Source organism: Catharus ustulatus, chromosome 1, assembly GCF_009819885.2.
Source record: "Catharus ustulatus isolate bCatUst1 chromosome 1, bCatUst1.pri.v2, whole genome shotgun sequence".
Classification (NCBI taxonomy): domain Eukaryota; kingdom Metazoa; phylum Chordata; class Aves; order Passeriformes; family Turdidae; genus Catharus; species Catharus ustulatus.
In genome coordinates, this window is record NC_046221.1 from 112,492,479 (window position 1) to 112,509,474 (window position 16,996).

At 42.3% G+C, this 16,996-nt stretch overlaps 1 protein-coding gene across 1 annotated transcript in view; it reads left to right on the forward strand.

The window, feature by feature from the left end:
• Positions 1–16,996, forward strand: part of CABLES1 (Cdk5 and Abl enzyme substrate 1) — a 70,515-nt gene that overhangs the window by 38,517 nt on the left and 15,002 nt on the right. Inside the window, exons 4-7 of the mRNA XM_033060347.1 lie at positions 4,245–4,322; positions 14,109–14,208; positions 15,738–15,894; positions 16,690–16,793. Of these exons, the coding sequence (XP_032916238.1) occupies positions 4,245–4,322; positions 14,109–14,208; positions 15,738–15,894; positions 16,690–16,793 (439 nt within the window). The remainder of the gene's footprint in view (positions 1–4,244; positions 4,323–14,108; positions 14,209–15,737; positions 15,895–16,689; positions 16,794–16,996) is intronic.

Genomic DNA, 16,996 nt, shown 5'->3' on the forward strand with positions numbered 1-16,996 from the left:
GCTGTGGTTAAAATAAGAGTTCAGCTATTTAACACAGAGAAAAAGCTCGTGCAGAAAAATATACAGACTGGAGCTTAATCATCCAGTCCTTGTAAAGCGTGCTGTTGATAGTTGTGATCACTGGTTAAACTGGTTTCTTTGGAATTCTAGGTCGTGGCTTATTAAAGGAGTTAGAAAATTAGGTCTCCTAAACTTTGTTAGCAAAGCAGTCTTGTAAAACGGCACAAAATAAATTTTCCCATTTAAAGACAATGACAAGTCAACCCTGATGTACAAGCTAGCACAGGTAGCCAACAGCATATGGTTTTACCCACATTACTCAGCAGGTTTATTGATGATACCCTCCATAAACACTGAAGCAGAAGATTAGCAAAAACAAGCCGCAGAAATGGCAACCTGAGCAAGCTGAACAAACAGTTACTGGTGAGAGTGGGACAAGAACTACTCTAGAGTTATTGTCTATAGCAGGTATAAAAAGCAGTAAAGCAGCATTCCTCTCCTACTCCCATGCCACTGTTTTCTCAGTTTTTGTTAGCAAATACATCTAAGTGAAGGCCAAACACTATCATGAAATGTCTCTTTTGCTGCTCTCTGAATTGCACATGCATGCAGACTAAGAGGTTGATGATTGGCAGCACCCTCACAGTTCATAGTAACTCTAATTGCCGCCTTCTAATCGCTTTTGAACTTCTGAGACTCCAAAATGAGGGCTGCTACCCTGACAATATCCATAGTTTGTGCGTTCACCTTTGTGTGTAGGGCAACAGAGCCCTGGCAGTCAAAAATCATCAATCAGGAATGAGAAAAGAGGCTGCAGTATTCCACATGTGGATAGTATATATGATGTATATCGCATTGCCAGATGGCAGCCTTTTGGTGGAACACAATCAAACCTAGACAGATGCTGGGGAAAACAGACATTATTCTTCAAGTCTAACAAATTACTGATTCTGTTGAGAGCTTCATGCTCATTAAGGTTTTTTGCAGTATATACTTCATAAAGGAATTGGAAGATTAACTTTTATAGCCTTTGCACATTGCCAAAATTCTCCTGCAAAATAATGGTTGCTCTGAACTCTAGTAATTAGTACAACTTTTTGGTGAAATGTGAGCATTAAAGAATGTGAAGTGGTTTTGAACATGTCTAGGTAGCACAATTGGAATCAAGGCATGTAAACACTCTCACACAGTTTCTGAGATAGCTCCTTCAGGGGTGGGCAGGATTGTAGATGCCCTTTGCTGAAGAGCTGAAATCCAGAAAATACTTTTCTCCCATAAGCAATAATTTTATTTTCTTGAACAGCAATGGACTTCCACCACAACTTCTCCAAAGCATACTTTGTGGCAAGTTTCTGGAATTTCTGCCCCAGCAAACCATTGCAGACCTTCTGAAATTTTTTTACTTCAATGCATGTCATCAGATCTATACATGAAATGCCGTTTTATCCCTCCATGATGAGCACATGACCACTGCTTTCCCTGCTTCCTTTCCAATCCAACTTCTAAAGCTGGTTTGCATCACTCTCCCTTGGCAGCTTTGCAGATGAGGTTTTGTGGCATCCTGGCAGTGGAGGCCGTGGGCTCCTCTCATGCTCTGCCTGGGAGATCTTTGTGTAAAGAGGATCTGCTGGCGTGTGGAAAGAGAGGCAATACTTGGGTCCCAAGGGAAAGAAACCTGAAAAAAATAGAGGCTGGGCTGGTGCTTTTTATTTCCTTTCTTGTCTGATTCCCTCTGATACACATAGTTCTGTGGTAACTTCCTACTGTTGTCTTTGCTTGTGGACATGGAAGCACCAGTTTGTTTTTCTTTTAAGTATTAAGAGTCGAGCTGTATTTTTAAGGAGGTGTAGGGCGTTGGTGGAAGAACTGTATTTCCAGAAGCAACCAGAGGGAGGGGGATAATGTGCTTAGTGGGTACTGTGGTTTTCCAAATTCAAAGATGCTTTCTGATGTCAGCCTGCAAACCTGTGCCAAGTTTCATACATCAGCAAACAAGGCTTCCAGTGAACAAGCAAGCTGTTGTGAGTAGCAACCATTCAGCAGTAAGCAGTGGCAAGCACAAAATTATTCATACGCCAGGATTTTTTTGCTTGTGGATTGCTGTTCTCAAGTGGGAAAAATTATTACTCCCTGCTCTGTAACTCACTGCCGCACTGTGAGACCATCTTGTAGGATCTGAAATATTTCCCTTAGGTAAGGAGTGTTACAGTATTCAGACAACAATGAAATTGTACTTCATCTGCTGCAGGAGAGCTTCCTAAAGCTGTATGCATGTTTATTATTAGAAACCTTTCTTCATTAAAGGGTAAATCCCTCATTGCTTTCAAACGGGCTTTAAGGAAGAAAATAGGATTGCTATAACGGAGTAATCCAGGAGAAGGAAAATCGATCATTCTGCATTTTTCCAAGGATTATGTGCAGCAACTCTCCTGGGGAGCTAAACCTTTTCCAAGAGCGATGACTAAGCTGATCCCTTAAGGAAACAGTGTTCTAATAACAGCATAACTGGTATGACATTCATAGGTGCATGTGCAGGTTTTCAGACAGCAAAGAGCAAAAGAGCTTGCTAGGGTTTATTGTCCAGCTTTGACCAGTGTAGGACAAAGGATGAAAAACTTGGGTAAAATCCTCACATACAGATCTGTGAGACACAATGTCAGAAAAATTGATGTTGGAGAGTGGAACAAGGAAGTTCAATAGCCCTGACAGCCAGTGTAGTTGTAGGTCCTAGCATTTTCACCACAAGTGGAGATTTTTAGGAAGGTAAAATATCAGTAAATTCTAACACTAATCAGGTCAGAAAACATCACAAATTGCTGTCACTGTGTTTCAGAGGAATTCGAGATGGTGCAGCCTGTTAGCCACCTTTAGAGGGAAGAAGGGTCTGTTGTACAATGATTCAATTCTTGGTGTCCTGAAGGTAATAAGGAAAAAATTTGTAAGCAGTTACTTACTGGCATTTTATATCTTCCTGACCAAGCTTCTCTTGGCTTCTTGCAAGTCTGCATGTCCCAAAACGTTAATAATGTAGCTACTGGCATTCCATTCTGTTTTGTGGGAAGTGGGTCTTGATGTGGTGGTGATGGGAAGGTGGTCTTGATGGGAAGGTGGTTTTGATATTGCTTAATATGTCAGAGCCTGATGGCTGCAGGCAGCAGTGTGGCTGTGTTAACAGACAGGTTGCTCCAAGCTATTTGATTTAAAGGAAATGAACTCTATCTGAGCCGAAACCAGGACAGTATCACACAGTGACTTTGCAGATGTTGCAGAGATTTGGAGACTGGTTAGAAATACAAGGCATTTGCTCTAAGAGTGTCCTGGATTCTGAGATAAGCTCTCTGCAGGCAGATGATGTATGATTTCATGCAGCCAAATCTTGGCTGCCTTTGAGGAGCAAAGGCAAGCCATGCTTAGAGGAGGAGGGATTCAGCCCTGACAGTGACTGAGACAGATGTGACAGGGAACTGTGGGATCTGTTATGCCTGAGTGTCAATGCAGCATCATAACCAAGAGGGGTAATGTGATTATTGAGCACAGAGGCTGCCAGAGTGTCATGGCTAGACACTGGTCTTAAAGGTAAGACTGGAAGATGTGCAACTTCTGAGGTCAGGTATGGTGCCTGGAGACAAAGAAATGTGATGGGGCAAAACTGGAAAAGACTCAAGGAGAAGCTTGAAAACAGTGAAAGGATCTGAAAACTTAGGATAATAGCAAACCTAGCCTGACTGATGGATGAAGAAGCATATTTCAGGAAGTAAAGCTGACAGTCAAGAGGGTCCTTTGGTTTAGCACAGAAAGGTCACAACCAGCAGCCAGAGTGTGTATCAGTGGTAGTTGTTGGTGTCTATCACCTGGGTTGCTGCTGGGTTTGTCTACTGAGTTTCAGCCATTGTAGTGAGTTGACAGAATGGCCCTGTGCCCTCTGTGGGTGGACTTCCTTCACTAGGAAAGCATCTGTCCAGGATTCCAAGTCACATATTCAAGACAGTCTTCCTAGAAAGCCTGTAGAGGGCATGGGGCTGTGCTACTCATTCACTGCTCATTTGCTGCAGCACAGGCTTCAGCACTTCTGTAAGGGCTCTGTAGCACAATATCTGTGAGATGTAAAAGAGGACAGAGAAATCGTCCATTATGGAAGTTTTATGGTTGCAAATTCCTCAATGGTAACATCTATTGCTTTGCTTATTGTGGTGGAATTTTTAACTTTTAGTCTTTGATTTCTTTTATTTTCTTTTATATTTTAGAATAGTCCTTATCAGCAGCAGAAGATCCTTCTGTAGCATATTTTCAGTGCTGCCATATCGAGACTGTACCCAAGTCGGGTATGTATATTTATACGTGTACTGCATAGTCTTTCTGGGCCTGCATGTAGATCTGGTAACAGACAACAGCATGATGGAGGCTAATGCTTTTACATGTCTGCTCTGAGAAGAGATAAATGCTCTTAGTTGTATTTGCTTTGTGGGCCATTACCAGGTTAAAACTACAACTCTCAGTCCCAACTTTATTTATATGTATTGTGGTATCTTTGATTATTAAGCTGGACAAAACTACCCCCATGAAATCAATGTTCTTGAAAAAATGCACTTTTTTATTGTTCCTTCTGGCTTCACTCATCTTTGACAAAACAAATACTCTAGACAGCAGGACTTTAATTGTATAAGCCATCCTAGCTTTTTCTTTCCCCCACGCAAACATGGTGCAACTGTATCTAGATTTCTAGAACTATAAAGAAATACTTGGATTTAAACAGAATACTTTTCTATTTAATACTTTTAGTCACTGGTCAGATCATTCAGTCAGTGAAAACATTATTTTGGCCATAATATTATACAGGTTCATAACTGTCTGCGCAGCTGCCTCATGCGCTGAGATACTGTAACTCTGATAAAAAAGTTCCTTTGGAATGAAGTAGTGCTCCAAAGACTGAGAAAGCTTTTAGCTCTTCCACTGAAACCACAGAAGTGGAAGAAACTGGATTTGGCTGGAAGACATGGTCTGGCAGGCTCTGATGGCCAGCTGGGTGCCTTTAGAGATGCAGTGCAAAGCTGGGATTAACAGTGCTGATGGGCAGAAGCTCTGTGACCCTGGGATAGTAGGGAAAAGCATGGCCACCATGCCCACTTGCCAGAGACCTGAAAAGTCCTTGTGGTTGACTCAGTGACTGCAGAGCACAAAATGCGTGGGAAATAGTCAGTTGATACACTGAGAGGGGTTCGAAAGACACACAAATCATCTACAGCCAAATCCATACAAAGGACAAATTTGTCACAATCTCCTTGTTCACCAGTAATTAAAAACAAAGGGAGATTATTTTTAATGCACAAAGGAAAGGAAGCACCTTTGTCAGAGGGTTGACTCTGTCTGCTCTCTCTTACAGTAAATTTTTTCCCTTAATTAAACTGTGATGACACATCAGGCAAATTCTTGACAGACTGGCAGATTCGTTCTTTGTTCTTGAGTACAGTGTCATTCTTTTATGGTCATCATCCTGTGGAAATTGCCTCTTTATTGAAAATTGAACATATTTTGAAATTCTGATGACTGGTTATACCTCCTAAATTACAGCAGTAACGAGCCCAGCTGCAAAACTAAATATTATTTCAGCATGTCGTGTCTTGTATTGAGCTTGCACAGCAAGAAGAGCATGGGATGAGAAGGTAGCAAGTTCCAGTACACAACAATCCAACCCTGTTCCCTTGGCTAAAAAGCCAAGATTTAAAAAATGCCCTCTGTCTTTCTTCCAGAGCATCAGAGGAAGAGGGAAACAATTCAGTGGTACCTCCTTCCAGGAACAGCTGGTGCAAAGAACAGATGAGGCAGTATAGCATAAACTGTAACCACTCTGTTCAGGCTGCACAGTGCTTGCTTACTTGCACATTTTGGATGTGAAGTGGTGGCGGGGGGAGAGACACACGATGCTTTTATGAAGTACTGTAATGACAGCATCCTTTAGTTTTGCTTTCTCTGAATCCCTGGGTTGCTGATGTCTGTCCCCAGGTAAGATGTCCCAACAGGTTTGTGTTCTGCAAACATCACTGAATAGTTAAAGAAACACGTCGTTACAGGGAGCCATGGACACATCTGAAAGTAGAACTGGAGAAAGCCCTGGCAGGAGTGGGAGAGTAGGAGGGATGAGCAGGCAGGAGGGATTGCTCAGTGTGAGAGGAGCACACAGTGGAGCTGCTGCTGCTTCTCCACCTCTGCTCAGCTCACAGGCACTCTGACCAGTGCAGAAATCTCCAGGCACCACTGTTTTGTGGAGGCTACCAGCCCATGTTGTACTCCAGGCAGTGCAGGAGAGCTGTACTCTACCAGTGCTGGTAGATACAGTCTGCAGGAAGAGATCCATTATAAAAACGTGGTAAAAGCATTTTTTGAAGTCACAACTCCATGTACTTGTCCTGTATGGATGGGGCAGCATCACCCCTCACCAGTGAGGTGTGAGAAGTGTAGTCTAGACCCTAGACCTTACTTCCTGCCCTCCATGCAGAGGTCAAACTACAACAGCAAGAACTCTCCCCAGATCTTCCAAACCATGTTTGTAAGTGGCTGTAGCAGTGCAAATGGAAGTCTGGGGAGACACCCATAGATGTGCACAAGGGGATGAAGTTTAAGTTGCTCCTGGAATAAGTTTCCTAAATGCTTACTTTTCTTCTTCTATCTAGACCAGCAGAGCAAGTGTGAGAGCAGATACAGCCAAGTGAAAGCAATGTAAGGAAAGCTTCAATGCAGGTCAGGAGCTGAAGGAGGTGCTGAGCATCTTGCCTGCTGGCATTCCTTGCCCCACAGTATCTCTTGATGTTACAGCCCAGTCATCAGTCCCTAGGCAGGGTTCAGTGGTAGTTAAAGGGGATGATGTAGTGATGTGAAAACACTTGTAACAGTGCTATTGTCTCTATTCTTAATTTAAAAGACACAGAGAAAGATTGTCTAAATGTTTGGCTTTATGACAATCAAAGCCACTATGTGATGCACAGGTTAGAGGCAAGTGCTAGTACTGCAGTTTGGGTTGTGCCATTGCCTCTCAGTTCTCAGTGTCTTGGAAACCTTAATGGATAATGGGTTCCTCTTTCTTCTTTAAATATAATATTCCAAAAGATGTAAGATCTACTTCATGAATGGTGTTGAAACTGCCTTGGTATCCACTTCATATCTTGCCACAGATAAGCATTAATCCCCATCTAGTTCTGTAAAATGTGTTCACCTCCCATTTTTATCAGAGGTGTATGCGTGCATCCCCTGAGCTGCTGTGGCACACACATCCTCTGTCAGAGATTGGTTGTCACTGTGGAAGCTCACAGCAAACGGAGCTGAGCCTTTTCCACTTCTGGGACAGGGGAAGATGCCTCAGGTCAGCAGCAGGAAGCTGTCCTACCACACAAACCCTCAGCATGGGCATGTACACCCACATACTGACCTGCTCTGTGCCCTCAGAGGGGATTTGTGTCTTGGCAAACCAAAGAGTGAAGCCATTTGCAAATGGATTAAATAAGACTTGAAGGAATTATTCCTTTGGAGATGGGCTCCAGATGGTTTGAGGTGAATTGGATTTCAGCCCTTTGAGACAGGAGACAGGGATCAGACACAGCAGATATTATCCTTTTAGCCATTAGGCAGGTCATGCTCCGGACACTTGAGTCCCTAAAGAGGAGCTGTTCCAGCCAGACTCTCCAGGAACATTCCTGAAGGTTTCTGCCCATCCCACTCCCCAGTGTGGTGTGTGCAAGGGTGCTCTGTGCACCCACCATGTGGCCCCAGCCAGGATGGAGAGGAACCAGGTTCAATTCTGCCTACCCTGGAAAATGCAGATATCCTGGGCAGGGAAGAAGGGAGTCTATTCTCCATTGCTTGCTTGTTCTGGAAGCTTCTCTAGGCACTGCTTCTCCATCAGCTTCCAAGGATATGGTGCAGCCCTGGCAGTGCTCACAGATGTTGTCAGAGTTGCTCCATGTGGTCAGCAGCATCTGGTGGCCTGCAAAAATGGTCTGCATATGCTTGCAGCCAAGTGAGAGCAATCCAGTCCTCGTTAGTATAGCCTAAGCAATTTCAGACAAGGACAATGGCAATGTTTGTCTGTCACTGTTAGAGGTGTTATAAAGGAGGAAGAAGGTACTGTGTTGTTTTTCACCCCAAGAATAAAAGGTATTGCAGTTAGTTGGGTTTACAGTTCTGATGTGTGGGAGGTTTTTTTTATCTTTAGCACACACTATTATTCTTCATGATTTAAAAACATGTTTTGGAAAAGATACCTTTTAGGCTTATTTTTATCAATGGCAAAGCATCCACAGATTGAAATCATACCTATTCTGATGATATGTTTTGTGATATTGTAAGAACTCTTTTAAGAGCTTCCAAGTTCCTGTGAAGTCCTGTTCAGAAGATGAATCTGGAGGACCTGGGGGAGGAGGAGAGCTGGCAGGATGACACAAATGCAGCACTGCAGCCTGGTTAGTCTTACATGGAGCACTCAGACCTGGGCTCACAGTGACTGACTGACAGCAAGGCTGCAGGTGATGAGCTACAGGACAGAAAACTCAGAGCATCAGCTAGTGCACATCCTTATAAAGATGGCCAATTCACCTTATCTTTTATTCTTTGTGGCATTGAATTCATTAAGTGGTTAGAAAGTTTGCTGCAGCAGGCACAGCTGCTGAATATTGCTGTATTGACAAAAATACAGGTATTAATCTGAAGAAACTTGCCTCCAGCTAAAGGAAATAATGCAGTATGAGTAATCAAATGGATTGAAGCCCAGGAAGCAGACCATTCTTCTGAAGGAAAGCAGCAAGTCACTAGATAAAAGAATTTTTGTCCTTCTCAGAAATACTACTAACCAGCTTCATCCAGTTTCTAAAGATAATTTAACTAAATGATGAATTTAACTAAATGCTGGCCAGAACAATAATATGTTCAACTCTGCCAGAAGCAAGAGGATTTCAATACCATCACCCCAAATAGTATCTAACCAAAATGATCAATTAGTCCACAGACCTGTCATTCCCAACAGCTTTCTTTACCTAAACTCTGCAATCTTTGTTCATATTTAGTGTTTAAACTGGCTAAGAAAGTCATATGCAAAATGAGGCAAAAGGAAGGACTCGTGTGGTTGTCTTGCTGCCATCAGTTATTTGGCAGATTAGTGAGTGTGGAAAACAGGGCAATATTTACAGGAGAAATGAGAGCATGTAAATTGCCATATGGATAGTAGCAATAAGCAGACAGCAAAGCAGGATACTCTTACATCCTTCAGATTTGTTACCAAGTTCCTAGCTCTACTTCCCCAACAAATTTTGTATGCAAGGCAGTTTTGATTAAGTCATCAATCTTGAGTGCTTTTCCTGAACACTTATCATTCTTTAGGCCTGGGGAAGAACAGCTATCTGTTTTTAGCCTGTGACAGGGAAACTGAAATATCCTTGCATTTCTTGACCATTGCTCATTTTCCCTGCTTTGCACAAGTTGAACAAAAAAATGAAACCAAGCACATATTAGCTTTGCAGAAAGACACATAAATCTGAAGGTTTTTTTCTCACAGCAGGACATTTCAAAACTAATTATCTCATGTATTAATTTTATAGAGCCACCATTGCTCATTCTTGTGAGTTTTCCAGTTCCCTTAGATAGAATTTGACCACTGAATCTCCAAAAGCTAGTAAGTTTAAATTTTGAACTTTTACTCTATGTTGGGCAAAACACCAGGAAAAGAGCTGGCATGCTGACAGCTAAATATCTTTAGAGAGAGAAAAAAGAGGGTGGCCCATTAGAGCCATCTTTCCAGGAGTTTCATTGCTCCTTCTCCCTGTGAATTGCAGCTGGAGTTGTTCTGGCAACACTAATGACATTAGGATCTGAAAGCTCTTGATCAATTATAGCAGGCAGTCTCAGGCAGCGGGAGATCTGCTGCTGGTCTGACTGGCAGTGCATCTTTTCCAGAGCTGTCATTGTCCTTGTCTCTATAAACAGAGATGATAAGTAGAAATTATTTACACTGACGGATGAGAACAGAATCTTTTCTTGATGTCTCATGAACCTCTTTTGCTTTTAGAATAAATCTTAGCAGTGGGGGTGGGAATAGCTAAGCATAAAATACAGGCACAGAAGGCTGACATCTCTAAACAATTATCAGATTCCTTTTTGCAATAAGCAGAAGGCTTTTTCATGTATCTAGAAGTCTGTTTAATATTTCATGGACTCCTAAATTATTCACTGGTTAGAGTGCTCAACTCTTACTGTCATTTAAAGAGCAAGTGCCCAGCAGGAGTGTTGCATGGGACTTTGTAGATCACGTCAAAGCATAACATTTGGTTCCTTAAAGAAGTGTTATATTTCCGAAGGTAGCAGCATCCAATTTATACTCTGTTAATCCTGGCCTGGCTAATAAAAGACGTGATGAGATTGCTTGTTTTGATCCTTATCTGTCTGCTCAGTAAAACTTTTCACCATCTGACAACAAATCTAGGATCCCACGTCACCTCATATGGTTCCAAGAAAATCTGTGAACGCTGTTGGATGGAGAAACTTCCATTTTTTTTCTTGCTAAGGGAACTACCCAGCCTGACTACACAAGAGTGCTGGTCACACTCCAGTGCTAGAGACTTTCACTGCTGGGATTGAAGCCACTCCCTGGTGGGTGGCTCCAGTGACTCAATGGGTCCCCACCTGACTCCTCACACACCCCATTCAGACCAGGTTTCCTCTCCAGTTCAACCCCAGGTTTCCCATGGCAAAGTCCCAGATATCTCATTCCTTAAAGTCATTTATTCACAGAGTAGTAACACAGAAACAGCCCAAGCTGGTGCCTCTGAGGAGGATCCCAAACCAGGGAACCCCATGGCTTTTATACCCTCACAGTCTCCAGAAGTGTCCTCTTCCTCCTGAGTCTTTGGCTCCTGCCCCCCTCTCTGTTTCCATCTACCTTGCTGGCTCACTGTTTTTCTTCTCCTTTTTTATCCGAAGGCTCTCACTGTTTCCCAGTGTCCATTCACCTGGCTGGTGTCACCCACCAGCATACCCTGTGTTATCCCAAAGGCTGGCAGTTCGTGGCTTCTTTTCTCAGGCTCCTACCTGGAACTCTGCATTTCAATCCGCATGTTAATCTGCTGCTGTGAGCCCAGCTGTTTGTACCCCATGTATTCCTCAGCATTCTGTAGTCATGGATAACTGAGACAATATGTTTCGTTTTGAGGGTGGTTTCTAATGCTGCTCAGTGTTCCAAAAATGGTATCCATGAATAGAATATCTAGAGCTTGGCATTGCTGTAAATCAGGGTAACTCCCCAAACTTTGTCAGAAACTGGGATCTAGATTTTTGCCTCCCAAGGGAATGTTATCCCTGATCTTCTCATTTTCTCAAGCTTTCCCTGCTCAAATAAAGTGAAGGTAGTAAAATTAAGTTCCCATGGTTTATTTTTGGTTTTGGGTGTCTGCTTGAATTCCTTGAAGTTTCTTAAAAAGCATTTTTGGAAATAAAGCAGGAAAATCAAAACTGAGGAAGAAGAGGAAGGAAGTTTACTTAAATGCCTCTTTGGCAAGGACCGTTGTTCCTTCTCTGCATTTTCTATGCACCATTTACTGCTGGATAGTGGTTCGTGCAGTTCCTTAGTCCCATCAGTAATTTAAACAACTTAAACACAGTGAAAGCTTGATTTGTTTTTTTTCTATGAAGTACCTGTTCTGTGTGCTCCTGCTTTGTGGGACTTGACTCTTGTGCCATGTAAGGATGTATCCTGAAAATCCAGGTGGCAGTGGATGGCCACATTGGTTCAGTGGCTGTACCTAAACAACTATTCTGACCCTTCCCCAGGCATGACTCACCCATTTGGAGAGGTCTAAGGAAAAACATCCCCCAGATCTTTCCTAGTTGTTCTTGGGATGTTGGGGCTGTATGGAAGAACCAGCTGTGCTGGAACTCCCCCCAACAGTGGGCTGGCAGCCTTTGGGCTTGCTCTCCCAGCAAGGGCTTTGCCAAGCTCCTCTTGAGCTTTTCATCTTTGGTATTAGTGAGGGGAAAAAAAAGCTTGTTGTGCAAAAAATTTTATTAGCTTGCTGTTGATAATACTGATAGGGAATTCAAAAAGGATACAGTAAAGTTGCTTAGGAATTCCTTACGAGGTGTTAACCAAGATCTTTTACTAGAGAGGGGAGAATGTGTATAAGCCAGGATGAGCCTTTCCATTTATACGCTCATAAGAAACTGCACATTGTTTAGTACTGATTTCCCTCAAGAGAGGGAGTTTAATTCTCTGTTTTATGGACAGATTGCTCTCCAAACAGTAACACTTTATTACTGCATTTTACAACACAAGCAGTCATATACTTTCTAGAAATACAGAACATATGTGAAGAGGAACACCCCAAGTAGCTTTTGCAAAACAGGGAGAATTACTGCAGCGTTGCTCACAGGGTCCTGAAAGGAGAATCCTTTTTAGAAACATCAGAAAGATGGGGGAATGGAGGCATTAGTGTCCATCGATCTTCAGCCAATGTCCAGGAATCATTCCTATGTGTGCTCGCACTTGCCAGCTGACCCTGCTCCCTGCCTCAAAAGCACTGATTTCTTTCTAGTCCCCAGAGCTGCTTTTTATTTTTTAAAGCTGCTGCGCTGACTCTTCAAAGGGTGATGTATTTCCATTTGATGAATGGCAAGAGTTATCTATCCATGTCTGTTAATTACATGGAAAAATTTCTCCTTGACATGTTTTCAGAGTTGTAACAGCATTATTTCTTGCTCTGTGTCTTGAATGGAAAGGTCTTGAATGGAAAGCAACTGCACTGTTCTGATTTCATGTAGTTCAGATATTTGTTTGCATTTTGGGGTTCAGGGGCTTCCTCAGGTTGTATATTTGTTTCACAGATAAGACCTGCTGAAATAGTTCCAATTTGGCATTTATCTCTATGAGAAGTAGTTCCCTTAAGCACTTTCTGTGCAGGAGCAGAGAGGCTAATATCATGCTTCTGACAGAGAGTTATTTTTACATCATTATTAGTCCAACCCCTCAGTAACATGATATCAGGAAACAAGAATGATAATATGACACTGTGCTAAGTGAACTCCAATCAAGAAACTAAGAGGACTTTTTAGGATTAGAAACTTGATACAGTCTTTTCCTTTGTCACTGAAGTATGTTTTCCAGAAAACAGAAGTTTGTATTTTTCCAGCAGTGAGGTACATGACTTACTGGGGACTCAGGATAGCCATATTTCAGAGGAATAAAATGTGTGATAGGTTGGAAAGACAAGGAAAGAGGGTGTATTGTGTGTCACAGCAGGAGATGGCCAGCCTGTGACTGGGTGAAGAGCTTGCAGGGCTTCTCCTGACCTCCATGTCAGCATCTCTCCCATCTGGAGTTTCGAGCACACGCTTGGACCCTAGCAGCAATCAGCCAGGAAAATATTGCAAGATAAATATTATGGAGTTTTATACAGCTGTCATTTGTGAAGCACAGATTTGCTCCTAGTGTTTTTTACCTCTGCTCACAAGCTCATGAAGGCTAAAGCATGAGCTACAGCCTGCTTGTCTCAGGCATCTCATTTATCTCCAAATGGAAGATGCCAGGTGGTTCAGTCTTCCTAAAGTAGATCCCTAAGTTTCCATGCCAGGGTTGTGGAAAACTCAGAAAGGAAGAGCAGAAGGGTCACTGGGCTTTTACCTCTCTCCTGTGTTCTCAGAGGCGCAGGAATCCTTCCTGGAATCTTCCAGGAAATTACCTCTGTTTCACGTAGGGCAACATGGGTTTGTGGTCTGGGAACGTCTGCCTGCTGGATACATGGCAGCCAAGTGTTCAGGCTGGATTGTTGTATCTCACCTGAAGTGAACATGACTTTCAGCTCCTTCCCAGTGCCAGGTTCTGTCAGAGGTACCCAGCAATGGGGAGCCTTGCTCTGCACCACAGGCTGGAGTATGAGCTGTAACCGTGAACAAAGTGGCGGTTTTCTCCATAAAGTGTTTTAGGCAACACAAGTGCTTCCCATAGGAACAGTTGTCTGGTCTGTGCTTTGCATTGGCATGTGTGGATTAATGCCACACCTTATTTCAGCATTTGGTGGTGGAAGGTGAACAAGGCACGTGTATTAAGAGCTGTTTCTGCTCTTCTTTCTGCTTTCCAGGGATATGAAGCTGGATGGTGGACGCCAGTGCCATTCTACTGGAGTGTGTCTGAAAGAGATAATTGGTCTTGAAGGTGTGGAGCTCGGAGCAGATGGGAAGGTGGGGATGCTTCAGTTTCTACTCCCTTAGATTTTATGTTATAAGGGGAAAAAGTGACTTAACTAATAACGAGCGTAAATATAACATGCTGTGTAACACAGTAGTTAAAGCACAATGTGGGCAACTGTAAATAAGCTTAGCAGAAATTCATGAGGACTGCCCAAGCTGTCAATGCAGACAACTCTGTATCCTTGAAGAAATTAGCCTCTGGCAACTCTGAGTGTGTAAAGCATTACTAAATTGCACAGCCCTCCCCTGGCTCTAGCAGGAGGTATCACTGCAGGGTATATTGTCAGGAGCTTTAGAATAATTTCTGGTGAGAGCTGCAGCTGCAATTCTATTTGCTTTCAATTGTATTTAATAACATTTTGCTTAATATTTTTCCAGAAAGCAGGAAGACAGTGGCACTGTCTGATGACTCTTTCAAAATACAGGAGCTCATTCACTTGAATAGAATAAGCAAATATGAATCTTTAGGGAAGTGATGGATTTTAAAGAAATATGTAGAGCAGAGACAGTTTTAATCATAGAAGAAAACATTTCTTCCTGAAAGCCTGATTTACTTTCTACAGTTCAGTTTCACTCAGTCTGCTGTCATATATGGATTTAAAGGCCCTGGGTCAATGCTGGTACACATGTTGTGCTCACCTAACCAGGTGTCAGGCCAGACCACAGGCTGTAAATTCCTGAGGACAATCTGTCTGCTTATAAATAATGAAAGCTCACATGTTTTATTTGATACCTGTTCTGACCTCCTCGTAAACCAGTCTAGAGTCTCAAGCTCAGGGTTATTTTTCCTTCAATGCAATGTTATTGTTGGAAAATGAGCCAACAAGAAGCAAGGCATAGCTTTTTCTTGGCCAGGGGTACAAGCAGAGAATCAGTTCACTCTAAAAATAATTTTGTCACAAGTTACTCATTCACACTTAGTCCATGTTGGGAGGGTAGTAAATGATCTCCCACAACCATTGCTGTGAACTGGAGCTCACTTATTACATCAATAAGATTCTGCCAGACAAAGTCCTGAGAAAGAAAAATAGCAGAGAGAGAAAGTGCTTTGGTTTAGCAATGTTTAAGTGATTTGCCTCTGGCAGCTGTGTGCTAAGGGACCCGTATAGATGATGCTAGTTCAGTAAAGAAGCTGCTGAAATGTGCAACAGAGAACGCCCACTGGAAAAAACCTGACCAAATTGATATATTTTTAAATCTGACCCTTGAGTAGGATTTTGTAAATCCAATGTATTAGAGCTTTTGTGTGTGTGTGTGTGTGTGTGTGTGTGTGTGTGTGTGTGTGTGTTGCTGAAGAATTAATGCCTTTGCAAAAGCATTTTTTGCATGGATAAACTGACTGCACTGAAGCAAATGTAGGTGACTGGTTTTTATTCATCTGTGCCTAACTACTAAATCCAGAAAATCCTCCATTAATTTGGCTTCTCTTGCTTCCAGTTGAAATGTACCAAAGGCATCCCACTGCATCCAAGCTGGGCTGAAAGTAACTATCTGTCCATTCTGACTTTTTTTTTTTCCAGACGGTTTCTTATACACAGTTCCTGTTTCCCACCAATGCTCTGGGAACTCGGAGGAACACGATAGATTCCACCTCATCTTTCTCCCAATTTCGCAATGCAAGCCATCGTAGCCTTTCTTTGGGAAGAGCTAACAGCACCCAGGGGAGCATTGATGCAGGTAACTTCTCAAGTAGCTGGTTTTAATATCCTTGGGTACTGTGATGGTAGGCAGCTATTGCAAAGGACTGATGTGTTTTAGTCCCCCCCCATTAGCTTAAATTAAATTGAATACAGTCTTCTGTTGTGAGTGAACACAGCTTATTCCCTATTTGCTTAGAAAGCTTGCTTGTGGAGGATGGAAGTTGAATAAACAAGCACATTGGTCATATTGACAGCCCCGATGGCACCCGGCGTGCCTCCTCCTGTCATCAGCCTTGTTTGTTCCTCCTGCATCAGGCTTGTCCTTACCTTCCTTTGCTATGGAAAATTTACAGTGGCAACACAGTAGTCATGAGCTGAAGGTGTAAATTCCACTTGTGACCTTTGTTAGGCTGGAAAGGGCTGTGTTTACAAAACCGGACACAAAACATAAGCCAAAGCACTATATGCTTAAAATATTTTGGCATGATAAATGAAACAAATCAAAACATCTGCTTGAACAGATGAAAACTTGTTGCTAGGAGTAAAAGTCATTGCAGAGCTTTATATAATTCTGCAGTTCTCTAAGCCCTAAATTCACATTTACCAGGTAATTTGTAAACTCTAGGTCTTCTATATCTTGGCAAATCACATTAGTATAGAAATGCTTTGAGTTCTCAAGACATAGAGTAATTTTTCATCTCTTTAAAAAATCTTGAATAGGGATAATATTGTGCATTATCTGTGAACTCCTTTGCCACTTCTGTTAAGTCCAGAGATTTCTTGATGTAATGAATTCCTTTCAGAATTCTATATCTAAACTGTTGTTTTGTAGGTAGCGACCTGGGAGACTTTGTTGAATATGACCCAAATCTTTTAGATGATCCCCAGTGGCCATGTGGCAAACATAAGCGGGTTTTAATATTTCCTTCATATATGGTAAGTGATTCTGTGTAGGACAGAGAAATTCCGGTAACAAAATTCTGAAGGTTGAGGTTTTGTTTGGCCGTATTTTAAGAAGACTGCAATTATTTTTAATCTGCTAATAAGAGCTGTTCAGAATGCTTTGTTCTAAATGACAGTTACTTCTCAAGACATGTTAAAACAACTCATGCAGGTATTACAAGAGCAAACACTTTTAT